The sequence below is a fragment of the Pantherophis guttatus genome, chromosome 1, assembly GCF_059756535.1.
Source record: "Pantherophis guttatus breed Tessera chromosome 1, ASM5975653v1, whole genome shotgun sequence".
NCBI lineage: Eukaryota > Metazoa > Chordata > Lepidosauria > Squamata > Colubridae > Pantherophis > Pantherophis guttatus.
In genome coordinates, this window is record NC_142063.1 from 96,224,587 (window position 1) to 96,237,986 (window position 13,400).

At 40.0% G+C, this 13,400-nt stretch overlaps 1 protein-coding gene across 2 annotated transcripts; it reads right to left on the reverse strand.

The window, feature by feature from the left end:
• Positions 1-428: 428 nt before the first annotated feature.
• On the reverse strand, positions 429-10,989 carry LOC117665346 (alpha-1,3-mannosyl-glycoprotein 4-beta-N-acetylglucosaminyltransferase C-like). Of its 2 annotated transcripts, none has more exons than XM_034417109.3 (4): positions 10,866-10,989; positions 7,765-7,935; positions 4,642-4,786; positions 429-1,715 (listed from the first exon to the last, which is right to left on the reverse strand). In XM_034417109.3, exons 2-4 carry the CDS (start codon positions 7,912-7,914, stop codon positions 577-579), a joined length of 1,434 nt encoding a protein of 477 aa, XP_034273000.2. In that variant the 5' UTR covers positions 7,915-7,935; positions 10,866-10,989; the 3' UTR covers positions 429-576. The 2 variants fall into 2 exon arrangements, with proteins under 2 accessions (XP_034273000.2, XP_034273001.2); XM_034417110.2 differs by lacking the exon at positions 10,866-10,989 and adding an exon at positions 9,391-9,567.
• Positions 10,990-13,400: the final 2,411 nt, after the last annotated feature.

Here is a 13,400-nt window from a genome sequence, read left to right on the forward strand (position 1 = left end):
AAATTTTGAAGCCCACCCTGTGTATGACTGAAGTATTGCCCTTTTCAATATGAAAGAAAGGCTTTCAACTGCATGGCTGAAGCCACCATGTTAAAATTTTAAACGCACATCCTCACTCCCTTCTTCCACAGATGTCCCTCTGCAAAACTCAGGAGAAACTATTAGAAATTACATCTGAGCGTGGCCCTTTGTTTTGTGGTATACCAGCTGACCATTTTATTTAAAAAAACACTTTGGCGAGACAAGCAACCTTAAGACACTCCAGAAAAAGCCCACAGCCACAATGGCACCTTAGTATCATATCGGAAAGCTGAGCCTGGCCCATTTAGGAATATTTAAATGCTCTGCCATAATCAGAAATGAGATATTTTTAAGGGAAAAAATTCAAAGCCTTAGTCTTTGCGAAAAACTATGATCATGCTGCAATGTTACTTTTCTGTTCCTTTTATTCTTTTTTTGCCTTCCACGTTTTATTTTAATTAAGGAGAAACAAAACTGCTCTTCAATTACAGAAATCAGGAATTAAAACTTACAGTTACAATGAAGGCAACTAGCTTGTACAAGAAAACGTGCATTTCAGTACTTCTTCACCCAAATGTTAATTTTCCTTATTCTCAGCCATTCCTTTTGCGGTGCTGTGACTTGAATTCGAAGGCACTCTATGTCATTGCTTCTTTGCTTATCTTCCAACTCAAAACGTCCATCTTTAAATGTTCCTATTTCTCTAAAAATCAGGCACGTTTGCCCCTTTTCCGAATGGACTTTGAGTCTTCCCTCTTCAACATGGCCATCATAGAGGATGTCCTTAGCATATTCAGCTGAACCTGTATAAATCAGAATCTTCTGGGCAATAATTGGATTCCCAAAAACAATGGTGAAAAAGCTATTTGCTGCCACCTCCTTGCCCCAAAAGGCACCTTTCCCAGGAGGGCACACATTTTCCGGAGGATAATTTAAAACGATGGGAATATTTGTGAAACATGAAGCACTAAGGAAATCTCCCGAGTCTCCCAAATCTTCTTCAAACTCGGGATCCTTGATTTGAGTTTCGATATTGTGAAATGAAGAAACCCTCCCTACGTGTTGGAAAAGGGAAGGCCGGAAGATTATGAGAGAGTTTTGAACCCTTGACTTATGAAAGAGTTCAAGAAGGTGGTCTACAGGCATGTCACGATAGAACAACAAGAGGAATCTGGCTAACTTAATAAGATCAGAATTATGATAGAGCTTCCCTATCGAACCCAGTGTGGAAAATGCTACTGTGGTCCAGTGGTCCATTGTATCATGTAAGTAACGTTGTATGATGGATACAAAATTGGAGGCACAAACAATATCATCTTCCAACATCAAATAATAGTGGGACAGATTGGCGCAGAAATTAACTAAATAAGCATAGTCCACATTTTGTTTGGCTGCGTAGCCAATGTCTTCCCTGCTGTCCTGCTGTCCTTCCTTGAAATTCCAGAATGGAAGATAACTTGTTATAGAGCTTTGGATAACAAGTAACCTTTTTTCATTGATATGTTCACTAAACATTGCTTTAATTTCTTCTGCAATTTCGACATTTAGCTCAGAATCATTATTAGCAAGGTATATCACTAGGAGGATCTTCTTCAGTTCTTCTGGAGAGCAGTGACTGAAAATAGACTCAATTGTCGCCAATAAATGCTGTTCCTTCTTTTTGAAGATTGATGAGATTCCAATGCTCATGAACTCTAGGAAAAAAAAAGAGATAAAACAAGCATATAGCAATGATAGAGCATATCCTTTGTGCCAAGCACTTCTTATGGATTCTTTGGGAAGCTCTGTTAGGTAGATTATTCTTTAGTACAAGAATAGATTCCAATCTCAAATTGTGATTGAGATACAAGAAAAGACTATCATCTCTATCTCTATCATCTATCTATCTATCTATCTATCTATCTATCTATCTATCTATCTATCTATCTATCTATCATCTAACTATCATTTATTTTATTTTATTTTATTTTATTTTTAATTTGATTTATATGCCGCCCTTCTCCGGAGACTCAGGGCGGCTTACAATGTGCTAAGCAATAGCCTTCATCCTTTTGTATATTTATACAAAGTCAGCTTATTGCCCCCACAACTGGGTCCTCAATTTACCTACCTTAGAAAGGATGGAAACCTTGAGCCTGGCGAGATTCAAACCTTCAGTAATTGCAGGCAGCTGGTCTTAATAACAGGGTGCTTTAGACCACTGTACTACCAAGGCTCATTTATCACCATCTCTGTTTATCTATCTATCTATCTATCTATCTATCTATCTATCTATCTATCTATCTATATCTATCTGTCATCTATCTATCATCTATCATCCTCTCTATTTATAATCTATAATCTATAAATCTATCTTTATCCTCTATCTATCTATCTATCTATCTATCTATCTATCTATCTATCTATCTATCTATCTATCATATCTATCTGTCATCTATCTATCATCTATCATCCTCTCTGTTTATAATCTATAATCTATAAATCTATCTTTATCCTCTATCTATCTATCTATCTATCTATCTATCTATCTATCTATCTATCTATCTCTATCTATCTATCTATCTATCTATCTCTTTCTCTCTCTCTATAATCTATAAACTATAATCTATCTATCATGTATCATGTATCTATCATGTATCTATCATCTATCTATCTTTATAATCTATCTATCTATCTATCTATCTATCTATCTATCTATCTATCTATCTATCTATCTATCTATCTATCTATCTATCTGTCATCTATTTATTTATTTGCCCCCCCCCCACATCTCACCACTGTGCCTTTGGGCAGCATTAAAAGCAATAAAACCATGAAAAATAGATATTTCTAATAACAACAAAAACACAAATTACAATTAAAGTTGAGGCTGGAGGAAGCAGGATGTTCAGGGGAGGTGGAGGTGGTATCTTCTATTAATCCACCAACCATCTCCAGCATGATAGTCCCCCTTTATGGCCTCAAGCCAACTGGCTGAGCTGGGTTTTCAGGTTCTCGTGGAAAGCCAGGAGGGTGGAAGCAGATCTCATTGGTGGGGGGGAGGCAAGATCTTCCAAAGGGTGGGAGCCATGGCAGGGGCACCTCTCCTGTACCCTGCCAGCTGGAATTGCATATCATATTTGGGCTGCAAATGTCCAAATTATCATTAGGTAAAGAAATGTGGCCCTTTGTTGATATCTAGTGATAGCTTCAGAGTTTTTTTCCTCAATGCAAATTTCTTGTATACAATGGATGGATTTAGAAAAGCATGAATATAAGTCTGTTAATATATCACACCTTTCGTAACTAATCTTTTCTATGACCCTCACAGAGCCATCAAAATCTGGGGAAATGTGAAAATACCTTGTATCACGAAAGTGTTCTTCCTTCTTCAATGAGCCATGTCTTATAACCCAGGTGGTCAAGTTCTAGAGAGTTCTTTATTTCTCTTAACAAATGTTCCAGCCAACAGCCCACCAATGACCGGTAAGGCTCCACCCCCATGCTACCCTGAAGGCAGCCACCCTCAGTCTCCCAAATATAGCCCTGGTAGTACAAAGAAAGCCCACAGAGTAGGAATATGCTCACAGGGCAAGGTCCAGGGTTCCAAGTCCCATCCACAAGGCAGAGTCCAGGCACAAGACAAGGGCCGAGAAAGACAAGAAACAGATCCCAGACAAGAAGCAGTTCCAAAGGCACAGTAAAGCAAAAGCCAAATGCAGGTCAAAATGCTAGGTCCAAAACAAAATGTGAAGAGCAATCTTCCAAGCGAGGCAAGGGTAACAGCAACAGGCATGAGTCAAAGCCAGGGGAGCATAAGCCAAAGCAAACAATTGTTCCTGGCCTCCCCTCCAGATGTTCCTTGTGAGGTGGGGTGGGGTGATCACCTCCCAAGTAGCCTTGCAGCCCTTCACTTGTCTACGGCTTGCCTATGCTCCACTCTCCTTACTCTTGGATCAAGTGGAGTAGACAGCTGTTTCTCATCAGAGGAGATTAGCTGCCTATCAGCACCATTGCTGGTCAGCAGCCAATCCTCCTCTGCATCTATGCAGATAGGCAGCCCTCCGTCTGGTCAACCACCTTCCCCAACCCCTTGGACAGCATGGTCCTCAGCCCCTGGCATGCCTTCCCTGTCGCATGGTCCCAGTTCCAACTCCTCCTCCTCCGAACTGGGGTCTGAGGGGGCCATGACACCGTGGTGGCACAGTGGTTAGAATGCAGTACTGCAGGCTAATTCTGCCGACTGCTAGGGGGTTCAATCCTCACCGGCTCAAGGCTGACTCAGCCTTCCATCCTTCTGAGGTTGGTAAAATGAGGACCCAGATTGTTGGGGGACAATATGCTGACACTATAAACTGCTTAGAGAGGGCTGCAAAGCACTGTGAAGTGATATATACTGTAAGTCAGAGGGCTATTGCTATTCTAGGGTTATACTTGATATATCCCACCAACTGTTCAGAGTTATTTGGAGTACTTAGAAATTGTAAATTTGTAAGAGTCTCAGGATAGTGAGATGGGATATAAATTTAATAAAACAAATAAATAAAAAATATGTTTGGGCAAGCCACCATTCCAGAAATGTGTACATGAAAAGAATGATAAATTTAATAACCGTGTTATAGAAAAAGAGCCTATACTTACTCATTTCAGAGGAAGGGGATCCAGCAAGATATTGATATGTAATGGGTAAAAGACCCCAAGCGCTTTCCAATACACTGATGTTTTGATCCCCTGGTTTCTTCCAAAAAGGATACTTGGGAATTATTACCTTCCTTCTTCCTGTAACCTTAATTGTAAAAAAGCATATTTGTTTACTGGCATCTATTATCTCAGTTTGTAGTTGATTGAGTGTTATCATCACCTTTAACTTAGTATGTCAGTCTCTGTATCCTAGAATAGCAGAGGTCAGTCATTCTCAACCTGCGTTCAGCGGACTCCTGGGGAGGACCGTGATGTCATCTCAGGGGGTCAGTGAAGGCTTGAAGAAAAGTTATGATTTAAAACTTGAGTTAAGTCTTGGGGATCCGTGGCCATGGTCTGTGGCCACAAAAGGTATTTAAGGGGGACTCATGGTGAAGAAAAGGTTGAGAACCACTGGCAGAGGTCATTATTTGACTTTTTTCAGAGATTGGCAAAGTCTCCTATCAAACGTTGGTGAGCCAGAAACAGGAAAGTAAGCAGGGCCTGGTTTGCTTTTTCCTTTACTGATTTATAATTGCAATTATTATTTTCCTACTTCATTTCTTACTACTAATTCCATTATTATACTCCCCATATTTCATTATTACATCCTCTTTCACTTCGGTTTTATACATTTTATTTCCTAATTTTTTAAATTTATTATTATTTCCCCTTTATTTCTCACTTCAGTCTTATTCCTGTCTTTGATTGTTAACATATCTTTAAAAAGTCACCTTTCAAGACAAACCCAGTTGACTTACAGAGACACAACCATATAGCTTTCCTGGCATAATATAAACAGAGTTTGCTGCTACTTTGTTCTAGGATATTGTTTCATCTTAAAATAGTTCAGTCACTGAAATGTTTTTTGAAATCAAAATCTAGAAATCGGGAGAATGCTTCTCATGCTTCCAAACAACACTTAAGGCAAACCACTGAAGGCGTTGGAATTGTGTGTGTGGCTCTGTGTATTTTCAAATGAAACTTGACTCCTGGCTGTTTGGTTTCTTGGAACCATTTTTGGTTTGCCATTGTCTTCTCCTTAAGTTTAAAAGACAAAGATTAGTCCAAAGTCATTCTTTTGGCTTTGGATGAGGCACACATATCTCTGTACCCCTAGTCCAGCACTTAACCATTAGATCAAATTTGCTCAGATGTTATGGTTACAGATGCAAGTCTGATTGTTGTAAATTTCCAGCAAACAGATGGGAATCCTTATTGAAACTTTAAGAGTCAATACAATCAAGGTCAAATGTCTTTCTAAAAGAGGTAGAATTACATCTGGCTATCGCTCAGCTGAAGGACGCTGAGCAGTGGCTCAGTGGCTAAGACGCTGAGATTGTCAATTGTAAGGTCAGTAGTTCAGCAGTTCAAATCCCTAGACAGCCCTGTGTCAGTGGCCTTGAAATGAAGATGAGCATTGCCCTTAGAGTCAAAAATGACCACCAGTGTAAAATCTGCAGGGACTTCTTTGCCTCTCAATTTCTATATTCTAAACTTTCATTTAGTTGAAAGTTTCCATCTATGCAAATGTTTGTCTAGTATTACCGATTATAGTCTAGGCATGAGCCTATGCCTCAACTGTCGAACCATAGACATTCTGCAGAGTTGCTCTAAACCTACATTTTATATTGAAATACTTCATAAGAATAATACATATTTAATACATGAGATCCACTTTGGTGTAGTGGTTACAATATGGGACTAGAAACCTGGAGACTGTGAGTTCTACTCCTGCCTGAGGCACAAAGCCAGCTGGATAAACTTGAGCCAGTCACTTTCTCTCAGGCCCAGGAGGGAGACCTTGGACCACTTCTGAGAACCTTGCCAAGAAAACTGCAGGGACTTCTTTAGGCAGTCTCCAAGAATCGGACACCATTGATCGGAAGAAAAAAAAGCATGATTAATTCCAATGCTACTCTAATTGTACTTTGTTGTTGTTAGTTGCGAAGTCGTGTCCGACCCATGACAACCCCATGGACAACGTTCCTCCAGGCCTTCCTGTCCTCTACCATCCTCTGGAGTCCATTTAAGCTCACTGAAGCTACTGCTTCAGTGACTCCATCCAGTCACCTCATTCTCTGTCGTCCCTTTCTTCTTTTGCCCTCAATCTTTCCCAGCATTAGGCTCTTCTCCAGTGAGTCTTTCCTTCTCATTAGGTGGCCAAGGTATTTGAGTTTCATCTTCAGTGTCACATATGTGTCACATATACTACACACCAGGGGTGTAATGCTCCCGGTTTGGACAAGATTGCCCGATCCAGTAGCAATGGTGACAGGTGGTTTGGAGAACCGGTAGCAAAAATCCCTGAGCCCACCCCCCATGCCCAGCTGAGCCGCGCGATGATCAGAGGCTGTTTTTTTTTAACTTTTAAAAGCATTTTTTCTACAACCTCTTCAGGCGAAAAAATGCTTTTAAAAGTAAAAAAAAAGCCTCTGATGATTGCGCAGCTCAGATGGGATCGTCAGAGGCTTTTAAAAGCATTTTTTTCTGCAACCTCTTAAGGTTGTAGAAAAAATGCTTTTAAAAGTTAAAAAAAAAATTGGCCATGTCCACTCAGTCACATTACCCACCATCACCACCAAGCCACGCCCACAGAACCGGTAGTAACAAATTTTAGATTTCACCCCTGCTACACACCCACACACAGATACTGAAAAGTCAGGCACCTCGAAGAATACAAATCAAGCAAAACAAAATACAAACATCTTAAGAAAATATAAAAGGTTTAAAGGTTTTGTGACTAACTCAAGGGGGCAGTGTTCATCTCCGATTCTCAGCGAAGGCAGCCCGTCATCATATGGCCAGCGTTAAAATATGGAATGCAGTAACCTTTCCCATGGAAGCGATACCTACTAGCACTTGCATGCTTTCAAACTGTTAGGTTGCTCGGGTCTCAAACTCGGGCCAACAGCCCTGACAACCCGTATCTTGAGCCATCGCACCACCCAAAACAAGACTATACTATTTCATTTTTAGTTGCTATTGCAAGAATATAGAACATTTAAAATGAACAAAAAAACAAAAAAAAAACACTAGGCAGAATTATATCCACAACTCTTTTTTTCTCTCTTGAATACTTACCATGGGTGTTATCATTCTGGAGCAATTGCAACTCTTTTTGCCCTGCTTCCAGATCATAGCTAATAATATAAAGAGTCCTAAGAGAAACCATAGTCTGATGATGTTTCCACAAGTGCAGGTTAAGGACTTCCGTCCATTCTTAGATTTCATTGTAGTTTTTATTCCAAGACCCTTTAAATGCAAACAACAAGCATTAAGGATCTTCTACAGCAATAAAGCTACAACTACATTTGAGCTGATATTTTTATATTTTGATACAAATGTTAATGGCTGTTACTGAAGAACTCTTGAAAGCAACCAATTTTTTAAAAAAAGTCATTAGTGAGATGTTCATTTATACCCTCAAGAGCTGATCATGCATATCTGCTTTTCTAGAGAGGTGAGCTAATGGTTACTTCCCCCAATTCCTCACCTTAATGCTGCCAAAAGAGGATGATTGGTTTTATAGTATAATATTTACATACCATTCAAAAGAGACAATTAAAAAGCTAAGGAGGAAACAAAAGACCAGAGCACATTCTCTCCAGCAGCTAAAACCCAGATAAGCAAGGATTAACACTAGGCAAACAATAAAGCAGAAAATAATACCTTAATCAAGAATTTGCCAAGGAGAAAATCACAGCCCCACCAACACCAGAAGGACAAGCTGCTGTATATAAACAGGGAGCAAACCTCACTTACTCAAACTGATGGCATTACCTAGTTAAGTAATGAAACATTTGCAAGCAAATAGACAAGTTCAGGGAGCACCAAGGATTCCATAGTATAATCTATTAGAAGTCTGTTACCTCAGAGAAAGCTAGTACAAAAAAAAAAAAGGCCAAGAGTTTCTCACATGGATAAGGAATAGCAAGTTTATAAATCAACATTAGATCTTATACAAAGATCATGAATTTGGCTTGCTGAGGATAAGCCAAACAGAATAAATAAAAACCAAGTGATCTTCTGTTAATAGAAAAGCTACTGTGCTCCTTTTTTCATTTGGCAAAAGTTAGATCTTAATGGCGTTAGTTGCATGCATGCATATTTGCTTGCTTCTTTATTTTGAAATGGATTTTTTAAAATCCACCTTTGTACATTGTCCTCTAACCTAACCACTTCTAGATTACAAAGCATACAACAATGCAATTGCTATTTAAAACAAAGGGAACATAAAAACACAACTTCTGCTAAGTAATTTTTTAATTAATACAAATAGCTTCTTACAGATTTTCCCCCCAGATCTTAACTGTGGACAGTTTTTTAGATAATAATTTTAGATTGCTTTTGGGGTGCTGTGTTAGTGTGTTTTAAGCTCCCAAGTTATCATTGGTAGTTTGCCTTGGAGCCCAGAGAGCTCTATTTATTTTAATGCATATCAGTTCTGCCCAGAGGATTTCATTTGCTTTCTTAGATTAAATCAGTGGTGGGTTGCCCCCGATTCGCACCGGTTCTATAGAACCAGTAGTAAAACCGCCGGGAGGCTCCGCCCACTGACCCTGACATCATAAAAACGTTTCTGTGCATGCACAGAAGAGCATGCTCACGCACGAGCGAAACTAGCACGCGCGCATGGCCCCATTGCAAACCAGTAATAAAGAACCCACTTCTGGATTAAATGATGGAATGAGTTGCATTTGATGATACCTTAGCCTATACCATTGGACAATTTGTCAGAGCGGTTTCAAGTAGATATTGAAAGTATGGGAATAAGATGGCATCTTGGAAACCAAGAATTAAAACCTCTAGCCATCTCTTTCTAACCTATGTTGATTTTCAACCTTGGCAACTTTAAGAATTCTTAAAGTTCCAAGGTTGACAAACATTGTTCTATCCCTTTATGTCCATTCTAAGAGGAGCTGATCACAATTGGAAATTGTAAGTCATCTTCCAGCATCACCAGGATTCTGAATTCTGCAGGATCTCATCTGAGATGGTCATCGTCACCAGAGGTTTGTTCTTCCAAGCTTTCAGACTCGTGCTGGAGCCCATTCTCAGGGAATTTCTCAGTCTTCAGGATGTTTGCAGAAAATCGATTTCAGAAAATACAACTTCAGCAACAGAGTGGTCAATGCCTGGAATGCTCTACTTGACTCCGTTGTTACAGCCTCAAACCCTCACAGCTTCAACCTCACTGTCTACTGTGGACTGAACCCCATTCTTAAGAGGTCCTTAAAGGGGGCCTGCATAAGCGCACCAGCGTGCCTACCGTCACTGTCCTACTGTCCCCATTTATCTGTATTTACTTCCTTTGCTCATGTTTATGTTCATATCTATACTTGTTATCTTGTACATGTTTGACAAACAAATTAAATAAATAAATGTGTGGATTCCGTCCTAAACTAAATCCAAAATACAGACTGAAATGAATGAGTACTCAGAAATGGGAATTGTATTCAATTGAATTGAATTTATTTATTTATTGAATTGAATAATGTATTCAAAATTGAATACAGTAATTGGCCAAAGACTAGCAATTAAGATTGGAGGGTTTTTTTGTCTTTGTTTCAGCCCTGCCTCTCTCAGGACCACCAAAGCTATCTTATTTCTCTATAAGAAATTGACCACTTTGGGACAGTACTATAAGCCTTGTCCCAAAGAGTATCATCAGCTGGAAGAGGAGGAGCACATATGTAAACCACAATTTTCTAGCAGATTGTCAACATCCTCAAAGCTCAAAATTATCCATAATAAGGTTAGATGATGGCATGGTTTATCCATCTCTAATTCTGCCAAAACTGTAGTATGTAAGTCAGAGAGGTACAAATATTTTTATCCCGTACATAGTGGACATGCAAACCTGGCCCCAAAGGGTTTCAGTTCCCAACTCATTGCTCTGTGTCAAGTAGGTTAATGACCCGAAAGAGATCTGTTCGTCAATAATGTGCAGATTCAAGAAGGGTTAGAAATGGGTTTTTTTTCCTTTTTCACCCCCCCACCTCAAGAAAACCCACACTTCCCTAATGGCTCGACCAGTGGTGGGATTCAAATAATTTAACAACCGGTTCTCTGCCCTAATGATTTCTTCCAACAACCAGTTCACCAAACTGTTCAGAAAGTTAACAATCGGTTCTCTCAAAGTGGTGCAAACTGGCTGAATCCCACCACTGGGCTTGACTCACCTAGTAATTACTCAATTATTATTCTATATGCAGATTTTGAGTCAGCAACAATTTTCATCCGAGCTCAACAGTCATTGTACTGCAGAAGCCACCAACTGCCATAGAATTTATCTGTCAATCAACAGGACAAGAACCTTCCCTTGGGTTCTTCTTTTGCTGCTGCTTTTACACACCTGCTTTTACCTCCCCCCTGCTTCTCCTTCCAAGCTGTTCTTCATTCTAAGTTTATTGCCAAAGAGGATTATGCCCATCTATTTACTCTGATAGCACACCATGCATTTTTGTAGAGTGAGGGTAGGCCTCAGTAGTAAAATCACATGTATACCTAAAATTTTGATCAGCTTATGCAGATCCCAGCAAACAATTGTTTAAATTACAGGTTGCTGAGTTCATGCTTACTGACTCAAAATTACTCAATCCCTAGTGTCACTAAGTAGATTTGCATCATGCCTTGGCTACAGACCTTAACATCCTGAGACTAAGTACAGGACAACTTTTAAGTCCTTAAAGGTGCTTTTGGAGACAACTATGACCTAGATCAGGGGTCTCCAACCTTGGCAACTTTAAGACCTTAAAGTTCTTAAAGTTAAAGGTCTTAAAGTTGCCAAGGTTGGAAACCTCTGACCTAGATGACTGAGAATCTCCATACAACAATTTTTAAGATTCTTGTCAAAATAAGATTTGGATTCATAGGATTATTTAAATGTTGGGGTTTTTTTTTTTTTTGATCTATTAATCTACCCACACTGTCTTGTAGGGAAAGGAACTATAGAAAGGATATCATATTAATAATCTCAGTTATAATGTTGGGATGTTTGAATTGCATATAGCTGGGTCTTAGGAAAAAAGGATAGGGTGAGCCATTTGACATGGGAGAGAAATGGAATGATGTAGTGATTAAGCTGGTGGAATAGGAGTGGGGAAACCCCATTTCTAGTTCTGCTTTAGATACAGAATGGCATCTGGGTAACTTTGGGCAAGTCAGTCCCCCTCTGTCTAAATCAGCATCAGCTTCATTGACAAGCTGGCTGAAAAATTAAATTCCTTGTTGCATCATGCATTAACCGCTTCACCATAAGAATTGCAGTGAGGGCTGTGCAAAACAAGCAGACCAGAGGTGGGTTCCTCCCAGTTCGGTCCGGTTTGGCCGAGCCGGTAGCAGTGACGATATGACGTCACCGAACCAGTTCTCCCCCCCCCACCCCCCCACCCCCACACGTTATTCTTACCTTTTATTTGGTCCCACCCCCAATCTATTGCTGCCTCCTGAGTCCCAGCTGATGACTAGAGGGAAAAAAACTGTTTAAACTCTTGCCGCGGGGCTTCAAAGGGCCATCCTACAGCTGATCAGTGTTAAAAGCAAACAAATGAGTCGGTTCGTAAGTGCGAGGACTGGTCGTACGTGCGAGGACTGGTCGTACGTGCGAGGACCTTCCAGAAATGACTCTGACCAGCTAGCCACGCCCACCTAGTCACATGACCTCCAAGCCACACCCACAAAATAAGCCACGCCCACAGAACCGGTAGTAAAAAAATTTAGAACCCACCCCTGAAGCAGACCCTGAAATCAAGCAGAACATATGGCTAAGAATAACAGTTATTTGACATAACTGCTTCACAGAACCTGGCATGACCAAAGCCCAACCTCCTTGAAGTGTCTATGGAGATTCTCAATCATCCAGGTCATGGTTGTCCCAAAGGTGCTTTTTAAAGAGGCCATTGGAGTTTCTGTTTTTTCTTTGAAGACATTTCACTTCCCATGAACACCTTTGGGACAATCTCCTTGAAGAGTGAAAGCAGCTGCATCTTCTAGAAACTCAGTGTGTTGCCCATAAAGTTCAGACACCCAGGTCAGTGTGCAACTGGAAAAAACCTAGTCCCTAAATTTGAGAAACACCCAATACTTTCGCAAAGCGGTTTGTTTGTTTGTTTTTTATCACCACCACATGCCAACAATAGGAACCAAAAATATTTCAGGCAAAGTTTTAAAAAAGTCTTTAATAAGGGAGTGATCAAGCCTTCATACAGAGTTACACACATTTGATAGATGTCAGAAAAGATAGTCGCTCTTAAAATATGTTGCATCTCCTCCTTTCTCACCCAGGTTTGATTCTTTCTTAACATTTGCAGCTTTATATTACTGTAATTCAGCTAGGTTGATTAATTTCTTAGGCACTGCATGCAGAAGTACAGGTAATTGTCATTTAGTGATCATAAGTGGGACTGACAACTTGGTCATTAAGTGAAGTGGTTGCTAATTGAAACTATGTGCTTATGATCTTATTTCAGCTTTCCTTTGCTTTCAGTCCTGCAAAAGATATGAATGCAAGGATTGGTCACAAAGTTACTTTTTTACACCATCACAACTGCAGTTGTTTAACAAGGCACTCACTAAAAGAGGACAAGCTACAGTGGTGAAGCATTATGGAACCAAGCAGATTTTCTACATGCAATAATAGAATAATAGAAAGAGTTGGAAGCTCGTGTGCCCGGAGAGATGGCTCTGTGTGCCACTTCCAGCACATGTGCTATAGG